The following is a 17,436-nucleotide window of genomic DNA, read 5'->3' on the forward strand; positions in this document are numbered from 1 at the left end:
TGGTTCGCTATTAGTTTTTGTACCTTAAATCTAGTATCTGCCCCAAGCAAGTTTGAGTTTTGACCCTGAGTTTGCTGTGTTGGATTCGTTCTTCGTAAATTATTCCTTCAAAGCTGCTGATCTGCTGAGTCTCTGTCCACGCCTGAGTCTCTGAGTCTGAACTGTGACGTAAGTTCACCACCAGCCCTGTACGCAATGTTGCAGTGGCGAGACAAACACATGACACAATGTCCCATAGCCACAAATATGACTATTCAACAGGATGAGGCAAACAGTGCTGGCTGGAGAAGAATCCAAAAGAATGTTGCAATAATTACTATTTTGACATGCTCATACAATCATACCCAGAATTATTCTAACATTTTACATAACATAGAAACATGTTTTTCAGTTTAGCAAGTGCAAACATTGTCTATATGGATGTTTACCTATGTTGGAGCTCATTAATGAGTCCGATCCTGGTGAAGGTCCATCAGTCACCTCATTGAGCCATGCAGGACACTAACTGCCAGCCAGGAGTTTTCCACTATAAGCATAGAAGAATTTGGCAGTTCCCACGAGCCTCTCCATCCCCACCTGCATCTACATCAGAACCACTTCTATCTTCTGCTGAAGCCTCACACACACCACCACCTGTTGCACACACTCCCAGGAAGAGGCCGAGCGGGAGGCTGTAATGGAGGCTGCATGGCAGAGACGGGAGAACATCCTCCAGCACGATGATCCCTGCAGCAGATGAGCCCTGCGCAAACTCAAATAAGCACTGTTCTCTACGAAATGGAGCAGAAAACTGACGAATTTGCAAAGAACCGATCATAACTTCAGCAGCATGTAGATATTTGCAAATTGTTATAACATTGATTTTGTTTGAGTTCTCATTTGTCACAATTTGATTTTCATTAATAACTTGCAAATCTCACTGTTCAATTTCATTTTGCTGGTGTTCAATAATGAATGGCCTCTTTTGGTTATTTATACATAGCAAATTAATTCTAGATTTTGTTTAGAATGAAAAGTAGATTTTTTAAAGGACAGATGTAATGACTTTGATAACATTCTCCTTAAAGATGTCAGGTTTATACTACCAACATAAAAAAACCAAGTGCTGTAATAAATAAATAATTCCAGAAAACAATACATTGACTTTCTATTCCTCAGATTTAAGAAATTAACTAATCACTACTAAACAGAAAAACATTTCCAAATTAAATTACTCTACAGAGCAAGACAAAGTATTGACAATAAAAAAAACCTGATTATCAATATTTTCATTTGATTCTTAATTCTTTCATCAATACAACCCCTCCAAAATTCCCTCCTGGCATGGCACAAGTCTTTGCGGTGTGTGGAAAAACTCCATAAAGTCATCTCATGTGGCCCGGGCTGCTTGATATGCTCCGACTCTGAGAGTCTCTCTGGGTCCTGGAGGTTGTTGTGTCTCTCCACTTGTCTTCTCCACTCTCCAGGCTGCGACTCGCCAGAAGCAGCTTTGGAGTCTGGGAAGTTTGCTGGGATGCATCTGGCGGCTGGTGTGTTTGCTCCACCTGTACAAGAAAGGTAATGTAAATTAATGTCAAATGTCACCCATATAATTTCTACACTGGAATGCAGTGGCGGACCGTGCATTTCACACTAAGGCCTTCAGAACAGATCCGCCTGAACCAATCCACCCCTCAATAACTATTTTATGTCTATAAAAAAATATCTTATTAAACAGATATGCACATAAAGGGTTGTTGCACAGCAGATAGATACTTGTGCAGCCAGAATAAATGCCTTTGCTGAAGTGCACAATTCTCCTACTACATCTGTGCACATACAATAAGCATCAACTTAATAAAACAGCAATATTATTTAGGAAAAGAGGAACATTTTACTCACCAAAATCCCGATTATTTGTAAACAAAATCCATCCTCCTTTCCTTCCTCAAAAAGAGTTCAATTGCTCTGTCATATAGATTATCCGTGTGTTTCAGTTCCATCAGCAGATCCTTCTCCATTGCCATCAAAGCCAGGGCTGAAAGTCCAGCTTGCCCTGTGGTATTTCTGGCATAAGTTTTAATTCTCTTCAGGTCTTCTTCTGCTTCTTCTTCTTCTTCTTTGGAATAATTGCGGGTGGCGACCAACAACTTAGGTGCATTCCGCCACCTACTGTATCTCTTGGTGAATGTAAATCAGAGGGCCTGGATCTGCTGTTGTCAGTGTATGCCTGCTAGAAGTTGCTGAGTCGCCATCTCGAATTCTGATTGGTTGAAGCAACTGTCTGCTTGACGCTTCACTTTACTTTACTGGGCTATCAGAACGGATAGCGAAGGCCTCAGGCAGATTTCCTTTTACCCTAGCAACAGATGATGCCTGAAATCTGATTGGTTAAATGGTTTAATATGAAAAAAACATGTCTGGAAGCAGCGCACCCAAGGGAGAACTATGAAAGGAACCAGAACATACCGTTTGGAATCATTTCGTAAGTATACATGGACAAAATATAATTTACATCAGTCTGTAATTCAGATACCTTTTAGGCCAGCGGAGAGGGCTTTGCAGGCCCTGACGGTCCACCACTGCTTGAATCTGCATATTTACACAGATTACTTCTAAGGAGAAATAATAATAAAAAATAAAAAAAATTACGCACATAAGGAAGGTTTGAGAAGTGATATCGGACCGACATATTTTTTAATGCTGCATGTCTATTTATAGTAGGCATATTTTTCGGCTATTCTAACAAGTATAGCTCCTTGTGTCCTTTAAAATAATGTGGATAATAATGAATAATCTCAGTTTGAGATCAAAATAACAAATAGACATTATTGCAAATTTCAAGATTAAAAAAGCAATATAAAAATTTAAGAACCACCTAAGATCAATTCTGCACCTGTCTGATGTATTTGCTATCGAGAAAGCAGCCTTGCCTTTAGCCATCAAAAAGACTTATTAACAAGGTATTTACAGATTTTGCGAAGTAAAAATGGGGAACCTCAACTTCCTTGTTGGTTTCTTTGCTTATTTCTCTTTCTTTCATGTATAGATTCATATTTTACAAGAGATTCATGGATCGATGACATACCTGAACAAGGATATATGAGGTTTACAGACCTGCCAACCTGTACGCATTTTGCGTAGCAGGTACGCAATTTGACATTAAAATACGCTGGTACGCTCCGCCTAATTAAACTACGCAAAAAGCTGCAGACGTCTGTGAGCGCTGTTATAAATGCGGACCGTGGACGTTCTCATGTCTGACAACACAATGCAGCAGCAGGGCTCTGAAGTGTCACGCATTTCGGTGTGTTGACACGCAGTCACGGCACACATTGTATTTGTCACGTTGAAAAAAATACCGGTAAATTAGGCTGGTGCGCTGCAGCTATGGAACCGGGAGGAAACACATGTGCTACCCTCGTAGTGCTGCGACGTTCAATGAACGAGTCGTTCGTTTGAACGGCTCTTTCAAGTGAACAACGAGAGCCGGTTCTCAGCTGTTCCTTTGTGCAACTGTCCACGCTTCCTTCACATGTCTCCTGAGTCCAGCTGTCTCCGCTGCCTTCATGTGAATGACGGAATTTCAGTTTTCCGCCGCTTGCTCCAGTCACCTGAATGCAGCAGCTAACTAGCGGAGGAGGAGTGTCGCGAAACCGGAGAGGAGCCGGTGTTTTGGAAGAACTGATTCCCTGTTAACTGGCGACTGGGTTTCTTTCACGTCCCTTGTTGCTGATAGATGTTAAAAACCAGACAAAAAGCCGTGTCCGACCTTTTATGAGTCTGATTTCAACATCTGCTGCTACTAGCAGCAGCAGCAGGAAGTGCTAAAGGAAGTCAGTCACCAATTAGCAAGGAAACCAGTTAATTTGAGACACCGTATTGACGGCTTTATAAAGGTTTTAGTAATGGAACACACGCACGCATGCGCACACACAGCATAAAATGCTCAGTTAAAGGACACGTAGCAGCATTTTGAAGCTCTTTTCTGGGGACGACGTGCAAGGTCAGCCGCAATGTAATGTGTATCAGAAAAACATCTGTTAAATATTTGTCATTAAACAAATTAAAGAACCAAATGAAAACTTAAAATTGACATGAGGGGTCTGGATGAAAGTGCCTGATGTGGAATAATAAGTAATAATACTCTGAACAGTTTGTCTAGAGACATGCTTTGTACTCCTAAGTATTTTCTGACACCAGTACTTTTACGTGTAATAGCGCATTAACCAGTGTAGCAGTATTTGTACTTCAGTGCTAAATTTTTAGAAACCTCCACCTCTGGAAATTTGTCAAAATAAATTTCTTTTTTCCATCTTCAGTAGGTGGGCAGAGGCCAGAAGTTCCACCTGTGAGCCTTTTCCTGGAAAATGCTGTAAAGCATGTGATTCAGGCCTGTTTGAGAGAAAACTGATTTCTCCAAGACTGCCAGCTGCGTGCAGGGTCAGAGGTCACTGCTTGAGCCATTGACAGGTTTGAGGATGGTTCCCTGAGGGCAAACTCTCAGGTTGATTATTCATGATTATGTTAAAGAGAAAAGACAACCTGAGAGAGTCTTTTTTTTTTTTTTTTTTTTTGACAAAACTGTTAACCCGCATAGTGTCTGTTTTTTTTAAACAAACTGAACATGGAGTTGAACTTATTGGGATCACAACATGAAAAAAACCCATCCATTTTCACACTATTTTAAACCCTCCAAAGTGAACTGAAGAAAGCAGTTCTTTCAGTGGTTCTTATCAGACTGCTGAGGAGTCAAGGACCATGAACAGGAAACAATCCAGAGAAAATATCAGCACTAGTGAGAGAATGGAGACGAAGGTCCACCAGTCGCATTGTTTGATAGACAAATATGATAATATACTAATATGTTTCTCTCTCTTGAGTGTTTGTTTTGTTATAAAGTCCTGTGCAGGCACTCGCCGCTCTGATCCACAACCTCGATCCTCACGGCCAGCTGCACTGCACCAGCCAACCAGGAGGGAGAAGCTCTGTCAGCAGCAGGAAGTGCAGACACACACACACACACACACACACACACACACACACACACACAGGAGTGACGAAACTCAGATTTTAGCGAGAAAATTGTTTTTTCTATGATGATGACGTGTGGCGATTCTCTGTTCTTCTGTTCTGCTGAGACTTTCCATACAGGAGAGGAAAGAGTGTTGTGACTGAGGAAGCAGTGGATGCATTCTTGGAGATGGCTGCTCCTGGTGGCTGGGTGGCTGGCTGGGAGGAGGCTGTGGAGGCGGTGGGTTTGATTACAACGTGAAAACATCGGACGTGATAACGGCGTACCGCAACGTGATGGAAAATATGAGGCAGCATGACCACGACAAGGTCAGGCCATTAGGCTGTATTGGGACCATGGAAAAAGTGCCTAGAAAGTAAATTTCGCTCCACTACGCTGGATCTATGTGTTCAGTGCATTTTTTCAAAGACAATACCTTTCTAGACTCTGGGTTAAAAGTTCTACTCAGAATATTTGTCCAAACTTTGTCACCAGCCAGGAATGTCTTTAAGAGAACACCCGAAAAACGAAAATCTGGTACTGCTGTTTTTGCTTGTTTTAAGTACTGTGTTAACTCTGGCAACATAAAATCTTTATCAAGTGTCATAAACACATCTACCAAACGTTTGAAACACGTATTGGTGCCTTAGTGTACACATAGGTGAATTCAGAGTGAGAAATGTAGCTAATTTCTTGAAGGAAACGCTTCAACTTAAGTGATTTGCACCCAGCAATAAAATATATGGTAAATTTAGCTAAAAGATTATGTGTCATATATTAAAAACATCACAACCTACTGTGTAATGAAAGATATAAAATAAAAAATGCACACCATGGCCATAATTGGCTGAAAATCAACCGAATTGCGACCATGAGCTCCTAAATCGGAATGATGGCAAAAATGGAATAAGACAAAAAAATAAATGCACAAAAGGTCAGAGTCATTCACAAGTATGGTATAAAACATTTATTCAAGTACGACAGTGTCTCTGAATATGAAAATATAGATTAATACACGTACAAATATAGAAAAAAAGAAAGAAAAAAGAAAAACTGTATATGGTGACATGGTGTGTATATTACTCATCAATATCATTTTCATCAATGTCATCATCCCTGTCCTGTTTCTTCTGAAACATTCTCGCTTGCTTGGCACCAACATAAATCTATAGAAGACAGTCTTGCAGACATACAAGAACATCTTTCAGTTTCACATTTAGTTGTATTGCAACTACAGTGGAACTACCTGCAAAACACTGTCAGGAGCAGGATTTGTAGTCCTCCATGTCACTGAAAACTCCCATTATCAACGTACCACCCATTGCCACCCACTCTACCAGTCAGACAATGTTTCATAATCACTGCTTGGTAGTTTGCTCTCCTGCAGTGTCGGTACAGGGCATCAGTTGCTGGGGGAATGGAGAGTTCTGGCCAGGCTGACGAGGCCATACAGAAAAGATTTGTATCGTGCATCATTTACATTTTTGGCAGAGGACTGGCCGTACAGGAGGCACACATATTTATTCAGTGTGTTAAAGGTAGGTTGGTCAAGTTTGAAACTGCTGCCCAGCTTTGCAGACCCAGTCAGGTGTTCTTCTTTTTGACATGCAGAATTTCTGAAAGAATGGGCCGCTCTCAGGATCTCAGTGAATTCCAGCGTGGAACTGTCACAGGATGCCACCTGTCCAACAAATCCAGTGGTGAACCGGCAGGGCAGTGGAAAGTGAGCTGCGGTAAGTCAGCGTCAGCCGCCTCTTCAGTCGATCCTGCCTGAAACACAAAAAATATGGGGAGAGATGAGTATGTATGTGTGCGTGTGTGCATGCATGTGTGTTCAGCACATACATGCATAAGCGTACATACCCTTTTTTATGAGAATAAGTCAATAACAATTAATCTTGTAGTATTTACTTTCTTTGTTTACAAGAACCGTGAGAGAGAGAGAGAGAGAGAGAGAGAGAGAGAGAGAGAGAGAGAGAGAGAGAGAGAGACATGATATTTGGGTTACTTGTATTCTGAAGGATCAAGACCCTCTGGATTCTTCACTAAACGGTAAACGGTTACAGCCATGTCATATTTACATAATCATCCAATAAAATAACAGTGACAACAGGTTTGTTTTGCAATGATGAGCACAAAAGACCTCTCTCTCTCTTGCACAGCCATTAATCTGGGCTGGGCTGGCAGTAGTGACCTGTTGCTCAAACTATCCCCCCCCCCCCCCCCCCCCAGTTCTTTAATGGCTATGTTATACAAGTCTCAAACTAAACTTTTTGCTCAATGTAAAATAATCTCATATAATAATGTTAATTGACTTCATCAAATGACCTCAGACTTGGTCTCTATTTGTACATCTGTCTCAAACAATGAACAATACATCACAGTTGCAGCCCAGAATTCACATTAAGTGTTAACTTCATCTATGATCTGACCAGAAGCCCCCCTCCCCCACCCCCCCTGTGTGGCTTACCTGCAGTCGATATCTCAGCTTGTTAAAGTCTGTCCCTCTGTCGGTGATGCTGATTGAGAGGCTGATTGATCCGTCAATCAGGTCCTTACACGCACCATGCAGAGAAAGCCACTGTCTAACGCAGGTTCTGTAAGTTTCCCACCGTGTCGATGTAAAGTCCTGAACATCTTCGCCCTGGACAGATGCCAGATGCATATCGCATCGCTTTGATACTTTTTCAGTAACTTTTGAAGGCGGTTTCCTTGTCTTTCTTTTCTTTTCATCATCTATCGGTGATAGATACAGTCGACGCCATGTTGTTTGTGATCTGAAACCATGGCAACAGGACTCGGCTCCTATTGGTCCATGTGACCAAGAACCACTGCATGCTCGCCTCTTATTGGTCCACGTCACCAACGACCGCTTCACGCACTGCAAATCCTCGTCCGCCCGTGTAAATATCACTCCGCCACAGTAAAAAAAAAGACCGACCCAAAAACGCTAATTATTAAAAAAATGACTGGAAACGGCGAGTAGAACTTTTTTTTGTGTGTTAATTAGCAATAGATACATCTTATAAAGAAGAGTTCATGTAGATCCACTTGAGTGGAACGAACCAACACAATATCGCTCAGCCAACACAGCCTACATGAACACACACCCTGGGGGGAAGAGAGATCAGACTTTAAAAAGTTTTAAATTCCTTACTTTATTAGCTTTAGAATGAATTATGTGTTTTTGTTTGTTTTATAAGTCACTAGGAAGATATCAGTGGGTCGACGGGCAGAACAGTCCTGATCAGGCTGAACCAGAGGCAGCAGGAAGCCTCCATGATAGTCACTTCTTCCCCCACATGGCTGTAGCCTGAACACAGGGGGCGGGGCTTCTAGTTTTAGTGAAATGGTTTGAAAATTTCAACCAATTGCTCAGTTGGGTGAAGAATTGAAGTGAATCAATTAAATGAATTTGTTTCAATACAGTTTCAATGAAATAACTTGGAGGTCACATTCCGGGTTTTCAAACTGAGTGAAGGGGGAGACAGAAGCAACGGGTTTATCTCGACCTTCCCCTTCGACATAACAAAATTAGTGCGACAATGTTTTTACATGACTGTGCTACAAGAATTTGTTACTGTCTATGAATCTACATTCTTAACTTTGAAATCAACTGAAATGAATTACATTTGCACCTTTATTTGACTTAGTTGGAGGATTTGTGAGCTAACCATAAAGAGATTACTCAGATTTAGCATTGACTAAGGGCGAATCCCAATTCTTTGCTTAATCCTCAATCTTACTCCTCATTCCTCAAAATGCGCGCTCCCGTGAAGTTAAGTGCTGTCCCATTCCTAAACAAGTTGAGGAAAGGAGCGAGATTAAGGGGCGTTATCTCCCTTAATTTTGAGATTCTACGAGACCTACCTTGGAGGTAAGGATAACCCAGAATGCATTTCGTTTTATCGGCAAAACTCTTTAGAAAATCATGGCGGACAAAACAGCGAAGCAAAGCAAATATAAATGTAAGTAGTTTTTAAAACAGTTATTTTGTGTGATACAGGATTGTACATAGGGATATTTACGGACATGTTAATTGACGGTGGTAGCGAAGACGAGTCGTGTTTATATCGTAGCGAGCTAACTTTACGGTTGGAATTTTCCTGGTTAGCTTAAGCGTTGCAGAAAACGAGCGAACTGGCTTGTCATTATTAAATATATATGCAGCCTGTAATTTTGCAAATGCACTTTACTTCAGGGACTACGGATGCCACCCGTGCCTTAATACGCTTCAGAGACAGCAATGACAAGGGCTTCCTGAAGAACAAACAGGCTCCAAAAAAACTCTGGGAGTGAGTATCCGTAATTCCTGGTTTCTAAACCGTTATATTCATGTTGCCATCCTTACTATTCCTTTTTATTATACAGGCAGTTCATCAAAGAACACAATTTGGAGGGGATGGTCACCCCTCTGCAGGCAGCCAAAAAATGGGACAACTTAAAACAACGCTACAAGGTAATTTGAAAGTAGTTATTTTCTTTCATTTATATTTATGTGTATGACGAATGATTGCAGTGTCTTTCTGTGCTTTCTCCCCTATTAATATGTGACCATCCAATGCTTTTCCACTCTTGTGTTGTAGGAGCTAAAAACACCCAAGACGGGGTCGGGGACAGACGGAGGAGAAGAAACTGCAGCGTCTTGGGTGTATTTCGAGGACATGCATGCAGTGCTTGGTGGTCGTCCCTCCATTGATCCTCCCCTGCTGGTGGCCTCTGCTTCCTCAGAAGAGGACCCCACAACACTGCTCTTAGTAAGTGTCAAAGAAAAACATATTAGAAGTATTTATTGTTAACAAAAACTTCAGCAAAACCTGGACATTATCAATTAGTAATACATTGCTGTTGTTTAACCAGGACATGGTTGAAGGCCCATCCTCTTCAGCCTCAGCATCCACATCTGCTGCCTCTGCATCTGCTGCCTCCACATCTGCTGCCTCCGCTTCAGCAGCCTCCTCATCTGCAAGTGTTCAGTCCACCTCTGCCACCAGATCTGAGGAGAGCCCCCCAACACCTTCTCCCAGAAAGAAGAAGAGAAAATCTAACCCAACCTTGGATTTTTTGAAGGCAGAGAGTGAACGGGAGCAAAGGCGCCATGAGGAGAGTGAGGCAAAAACCGACCGCTTCCTCGATTTGTTTGAACGAATGGTGGACAAAATGTAACTTTCTTTCCCCCTCTTAAGGTTCTCAGGTTAAAAATTTGCACTGTTTATTTATTATTGTATGTGTTTTACCTGTTAGTTTGTTTTGCTGTGATTTTTTTAATAAAGAATTTTTACTTTGGGAGTAATTGTGTTACGTTTCTTTCACAGATATTTACAACGGCTATTAGAAAGAAATCAAGAAAATTCATTTGAAAGCATTTATTTACAAGGTCACACATGCAACATGTTAAACATTTCTATTGCAGGGCACATTACTAGTTATACAGGCTGTTGTTATTGATCATTGACCAAAGTTTAGCACTGCTGCTCCAGGCCAGAGAGTAATGCAGCCAGCTGGTCCCTTTTGGCACTTCCTGACTGCTCATTCGCCAGTGGGGCAGGTGGTGGTCGAGGGTCGTACATGTCTTGTGCAATGTCAGTGTCTGGCTCCAACACGTCACCGTTGTCCAAACACACATTATGCAAAAAGGCACAGGTAGCAATGACCACTGGGGAGAATGTTGGTCTAACCTCTAGGGCTCGAAAAAGGGTAGACCTCCATCGTGTCTTCAGGACACCAAAAGCCCTTTCAATGATGCTGCGAGCCCGGGAGTGGTGATAATTGAATCTGGACTCTGACCGGTCCCGCACAGGTTCTCTGTATGGTGTTAAGAGGCTGATGGGCGTCGCTAAACATGGATAGCCGCCATCACCCAGAAGGATGTATTCTGCTGGAGGGTATAGTTGTGCTTTGTAAAAAGGACTGTTTTTTAATATGCGAGTGTCATGCACAGCACCAGGATAGCCCACAAAGATGTCCAAAAACCTGCCATTTGCATCACAAATGACCTGCATGTTGATTGAAAAGAAACCTTTGTAGTTAAGGTAGTCGATTCTGTGATGGGCAGGAGGTTTGATTCGGAAATGGCAACCATCAATTGCTCCAACAACACAATTGAGGACGGGGGTTCCTGCAAGTTGTCCAAATGCTTCTCCAATTGTGTTGAGATCCTCGAGGCGTGGAAAACTGATAGCCAGCTTCAGGTTACGCCAGATCAGATGTGCAACTCTGTGGATTACGCGGTGGACAGTGGACCTTGGAACACAAAAAACACTTGACACAACTCGGTAAGAGAGTCCGTGGGCCAGCCAGTACACATATATCAGGACCTCAAGTTGAGAGCCCCAGCCATGGTCCTGTTCCCTCTGCAGAAGTCTCTGTAGCCCCTGCATGGCTCTTCTGGTCAGGCGAAAGTCCTGCTGTAGTTCTGCCTCCACATTGAACCACAGCCGGAGTACAGGCACATCCTGGTTCAGCTGGCAGTAAGACACAGCACGGCCACTCTAAGGATGAGACGAAAGACGTTATACATATGCAGTAATTATACTTTGAAGATAGTAAAAATATATGCAACTCCTCTGCTGTAGAAATTTGTGGATCTGTTAAAATGTTTTTTTTTTTTGTAATGTAATGTTTTTATTTAGTTGTACAACATATTCACTGGCTACATTATCATTTACTGATGATTCATTTTTTTAGTCTGCTTCAATTTGAAATTGTAACGTTGAAAAAAGCCTGTGGGAGTGAGTAATTTGACAGAGTAGTTTCAATTTAATTACACATTTTCCACTTGTATCTGTGTCTTTCCCTGCACAACAGATTAGCATTTAGAACAATTCGATTTTAACCTTCCAGGCCACCACCAACACGTTACTCACACACCAAAAAGAATAGAGGTGGATATTTCTTTCATATTAAGTTTGTCATTATTTGACAATTTCCTCTACAACATCACTGGTCATTCTGTGATCAAGGATTAGGGACAATGCACGAGTACATTCCAGTAAACGTTGCGTTCGTCTACACAAACTGCAGGGGATTTTTTTATCCAACACACCTGTATCTGAGCCATCAGCGTCGCCATTCTTCGAAAATGTCTTCTCCGTCTTACGGCTTTTCTTCTCGCTATGGACAATCTTAAAAAGATTCCCAAAGTCCACGCTATGGAGATTACTGCAGCTTCCACCGGCATTGTTGCTTCTACTGTTTATTTCCCGATGTTCCACTTCCGGCTTTCTTCTACCCTCTTGCGCAGTGCTGCCCCCTGTCGTCCAAGGACGTAACTGTGTTTAAGGGTTGTCCCATTTCCAAGTGACATTACATTCCTTAACACTTGTTTTAAGGAGGCACTCAATTTGAGATTGAGGATCGAGGTTGAGGAGTGAGGATTAAGCAGAGAATTGGGATTGGGCCTAAACCTCGAAGAATCACACTGGAGCTAAATGTTGAACTGCTACAGGGAGACAATAGAATGTTTGTCCAGAAGTCATGGGAGGTATTGAATGTCTTATGAAGTCAATGAATGATTCAATGATGTTTAGTACCGACTCTTTCTACACCAAGACAAGGAGAACCTGATGGGTGGACATTTTTCCAAGATTTTATAGAAATCAACTGAACTGTACTATTTGCGACTCCAGAATCTGCTGATTTTGAAATAATTTTGTCTTTTGGACCTCTGACTCATGCTACTGTCCAGTCGTTGACCTGTCTGACCTGTCTGACCTGTCTGCTGGAATATTTTCACTCAGATTGGATCCTGAAAGGCAACATTTGCTTGCATTCACCTAAAAAGGTAAATAATGCTTCACATTTGGCCCAGGACTTTGTCTCTAGTCTGGGAGTTTGTGCATCGGCAGTGAGGGGATCTGCATCTGGAACTGTCAGGTGGAACACTGATACAGTATGAGGATGATGTTTTCGCACCAAAAGGTTGAAGGAAGCTTGAAGAGCCTGAAACTGTTCTACTCTTGAACCGTCTTCCTGAGGGAGGCCGCCGAGCATCCTGAGCCCAGCTGCAGCTGAAAGTGACGTTCCTTGGACACGTTCTGGAGGAGAAGATCTGGAGGAGAAGAACTGGTCCTGGTCTTCAGGAAGACCTGGACTGTGGTCTAATCTGCCGCTACAGACTAAGGGAGGAGACGTTGTCTTTTCTAGGTCTGGCAGAATGCTGTCGTCACTGGATTTTTGGTTTGCAGCTGTAGACTCTGTGTTCGAAACAACCAAACAAGGATGTTTCTGCAGGACTGGAGTGAACAGAGACAATGTCACAGGAGGGTCAACATCTGGAGGGAGACTAAACATCAGTCTCTGGTCTGGGATTACCTGGCTACGGACCGCCCTGTCATCTCTATTCCAAGGGAAAGGACGGTTCTCTACGGGTATTCTGGTTCGGATCATGGATCACGTTTTCACCCTGATGCTCATTTCTCTTGCAGACTCCAGACTGGGTTCCTGGGCTCCTAAATAGTCTGTGAGCAGCTGATGCTCCAGCAGAGATTATCAGTGCAGCAGGTTTTGGTGCAGGATGGTGGATGCATGGTACATGTGTCACATTCTGCTGCTGGTGAATAAAGCACAGAGTGCCTGTCAGCAGGGAGATCGGGTTATGAAGCCATGTTCTGTGTTTTTTTACTTTTACCTTGGAACTAACTGCTCAATTGAATATAGGTGAATGTAACTATGAATGTGTTACGACTGATAAACTAACTTACTAACATACTAACATTGACATTGATGACTGACTTTGAGAACGACCAGATGTTCAGTGTTTTATTGTTGTGTTCAATGTTTTTGCTGATTTTAATGGTTTTTCTTTCTTTTCTTAGTTTAGCTTGATTGGACACATCGCGACCACTGATTGTCTTTTGCCTTCTTGGTTGATTGGCCTGGACCAGGATTGTTGTTTGGCATGAAGGTATTTTCAGCTGTCACTGTCCCATGGGTTGCTGATTTGTTTAAATTGTGCATCCATGACTGAGTGTCGCTTGGTGTTTTTTGTGACAGTGGATCAGTTGGAAATGGTGGTTGAAACATAGGTAACTTAGGACCAGAGTTGGGTATGTAACGACAAGTAACGAGCGTTACAAGTAGTTAAATTACTTTTGATGGGAACGAGTAGTGTAACGGCACTACTCCTTCTAGATTGGTAGTTAAACTAGTGTTACAAATGAAACGCTACGATCGTTACTTTTACAATGACTGCAAATAGAGCAACCAAAACATTATTATTTAAGCAGAGTTTTTGATTACCACCAGTAAATGGAACGGTGGCCATACGAGCATCTACTCGCTTCCAGGTCAGGGCTGATGGAACCATCAAAGTAAAATCCTCAAATATATAAATTTGTGCCCCACTGACAACACTGCACTCCCTCCTACTGTAAATGTCCCTTTTAAATGAATACTCCGAAGATTAGGGACCCACGCCCTTTCCCTATCATTGACAAAGTTAGACAAGCTCATAAATACCTGTGCCTCTGGTTCCCAGATGTTAGCTTCGTAGTAGCTTAGCTCGAAGCTTAGCTGGAAGTCAATCAGAGCCGGACGATGTAAATGGACAAAATACTCCTTCCAGTGGTCCAGGGGACGGCGTATTAGCACGTGAAGTAAATCCGAATGGTTATAAAACATTTTAAAAGACGTGTTTTCTTTTCAATCCGTAAAAAAAAAACGTTTTGATACACAGAGATCTGCGCATGCGCAGTGCTCCACGGAAGGATATAAGGGAGCACAGCTCCGCGGAGCATTATGCAGTAACGAGTAGTGTAACTTCGTTACTATTTCCATGGAGTAATCAAGTAGTGTAAGGCACTACTTTTTTCAAAAGTAACTAGTAACGGGTAACTCTTTACTTTTTAGAGTAACGGACCCCAACTCTGCTTAGGACATATAAAATATAAAAAATGACAATGCACTTGGAGGAACTGATCTTATTAATGTTTATGGAGAACATTAATATTGAAGTGTGATGCAAATGAAAAGTGGTTTTACTTTGTCTGGCTTTACTGTCTCCGATAGTGAGTTAGATTATTGTTAAAATTCAAATTTATTTTGTGTCTGGTTTTGTTTAAATTGAAATTTAACAACAGGAGGGATTGATGTGGAATAATGCTTTGTTTTCAAAGTTCTCAGGAACACAGTGTGAAGGCCGCTCTGTTTTGTCTGAAGTCACTTGGAAACAGCGTCTGCTAGTCTCGTGAGATCTAGCTATATGAGATGGCGTGGCCGGAAGTCATGCCAGAGTCGGGTTGGATTCTCCCCGGAGCAACAGCCTTGCTCTCAATCAGCTGATTTGTGTGTGCTTCCTCTGCAATCCTCAATAAATCCTCCTTGTGCAGCGTCAACACCTTGACTCGTCATCTTTGGCTCTGATTCACCAAAAATTCCACAACAGTGCCAGGGAGTGGAGCTGGAGGAGGTGAAGTAAGATATCTGTTCTTCAGAGCTGAGCCAAAAGAGCTCTGTTCAGACACTCCATTACTCTGTTTGGTGTAGGGCCACGATGTCCACCATGGTGACGTGTTACCTGGCATCAAGTACAGCCATCAGAACAATAGAATGCTGGCCTTCATAGTTAAAAAAGTTACTCCCAGCTCTCGTTGATTGTTACGTGCTTGCCATCGATAGAACTGACACAGTTGCGAAAGTTCCACAATTTCCTGAGGTCTTGTGCGATGTCCACCATCTGTGCCAGTGATGGGAAAGCAACAAAAACTCATCCTTCAGAGCTCTCCAGGTGGCATCGGTCACTTCAGAGACAATGGAGCACACAACCAAATATGCAAAGTGTGACTGATAACCTCCCCTGGATGGAGATCAGTTTGTCGGCGCATGCTGGATGAAGGGCGCGTTCCGTTGAACGAAGTCGTCAAATAGAGCTGCCAACATCCTAACATAGGAGAAGAGTCTCTCCTTGTCCATGTCATGCATCTGTTTCACCAGGAGACTGTATTTGCCGCACTCAGTTCTGGTGATGTTGAGCGTCGTACATACCACCTCCATCGTCTTTTCTTCTTTTGTTCATGTCTGGCAAGCCTCATTAACAAATCCTCCTTCTAATCTTCATACATCTGTTCTTCCATCTCCTCCTCCTCCTCTTTCATCAATTCATTCACCACAAACGCCACTGTTGAGCCTGCAGTGAGGGGGCGTGGCCTTGGGGGGCCGTGGTTTCCCAGTTCATGTAGCTTCTGCTGCAGTAGGAAATGTCAGCCAACAGGCAAAGTTTCTTCTGCTGCTGACTGACTTTGTTTGGCTTTGCGTGGAGTATGTAGAGGCCTTGACAGTTACACATCTTTTAAGATGCGAATGTGTGTGAAATGTGGACAGTAAAGTATAATAAAATTCTCTGAAGCTATGTTCCCCCTTTCCACACAGCTTAGCAACTTATCAATTTTGTGAATGACCACTGCTCCTTTGAAATGAACGTATAGCAGCTCTCACTTCATGGAATTACGGATGTCTAATGGAGTTTCTGATCTTAAAAGAACGCGATTTTTACATTGGAACTTGAACACACCACTGCACAGGACTGGTCGTTTTGCACCAAAACAGTTCTTGCTTTGTGTACCAAACATGATGCTCTGTTGCTTTAATGTGAGAGCTAGACTCTGGAGGAAGAAAAAAAACAAGCTGAAAGTCTGCTGAGTGACAGTAATGCACGTGCGCCGTATTTTATTGTCAGTAACGTATTGCAACGCCAGAATAAGTTGGATTCTACTGTGTAAGTGATAAGCCCGCCTACGGGCTTCATTATGGGGACTTTAGTCCTCTCGACCTATCACTGAGACAGTAAAGAAGCTCGATACACCAATCCCCTACGCACGATAGCACAGCGCCATGCTCCCTGTCGAGGGTATATATCCTCGACGGTGCCCTCTGCAAATCCTTCTTCTTCCTCAGTATCTATGAGACTTAGAAGCCTTTTCGTCGGATCAAGACTTCGGATCAAGACATGGACTCGCCGGCCCCAGTCGCCATCGGGCGTGGGGCCTTTCACCTGCCGCTCTTGCGGCACTCCGTTCTGCGAGGGAGATCGTCACGAGTGCTGCTTCCTCTGCCTCGGGCGGCAGCATCACTGCCAGCAGTCCACCTGCCCTGCCTACCTCTCACTGCCGCTGGAGGAGCTTCACCGGCGAACCGCCTTCGTGGGAAACACCTCTCCGGTTCCCGCCCGCGAGGACGACGCCGACGACGCCATGGACGTCACCGCCTCCACCGCCTACGAGTGGGGCGAAGCCACCGGCAGCGTCAGCAGCATTTCGGTGTCGCGGAGTTCCCGCCTTGGCGATTCCAACTCCACCGTTTCCCACGGCAGCTGCCGTAAGCCCCCCCGCGAGCCTGTTGTCTCAGCTGTACATCGCCATGTTTCCTGGTGACACAGGGCCAATAGAAATCCTTTTAAACTGTATTTCAGACATCAAGTCATGGATGGCGCTGAATTTCCTACAGCT

General features: G+C 43.1%; 1 protein-coding gene across 6 annotated transcripts in view; it reads right to left on the reverse strand.

Moving 5' to 3' along the window:
• LOC115389686 (protein ALP1-like) overlaps positions 1 to 17,436 on the reverse strand; it is a 55,092-nt gene that overhangs the window by 10,704 nt on the left and 26,952 nt on the right. The window contains exons 3-4 of one of the 6 annotated variants that reach the window (XM_030093214.1): positions 12,039 to 12,245; positions 8,517 to 11,484 (exon numbers count right to left, since the gene is read on the reverse strand). The exons of 2 other annotated variants lie outside the window; for them this stretch is intronic. In XM_030093214.1, coding sequence (XP_029949074.1) covers positions 10,456 to 11,484; positions 12,039 to 12,173 — 1,164 coding nt within the window. In that variant the 5' untranslated portion in view covers positions 12,174 to 12,245 and the 3' untranslated portion in view covers positions 8,517 to 10,455. Of the gene's footprint in view, positions 1 to 8,516; positions 13,795 to 17,436 lie in introns of those variants that run through there. 3 more of the 6 variants (XM_030093215.1, XM_030093218.1, XM_030093216.1) reach the window with 3 other exon arrangements.

Source organism: Salarias fasciatus, chromosome 6, assembly GCF_902148845.1.
Source record: "Salarias fasciatus chromosome 6, fSalaFa1.1, whole genome shotgun sequence".
Taxonomy (NCBI): domain Eukaryota; kingdom Metazoa; phylum Chordata; class Actinopteri; order Blenniiformes; family Blenniidae; genus Salarias; species Salarias fasciatus.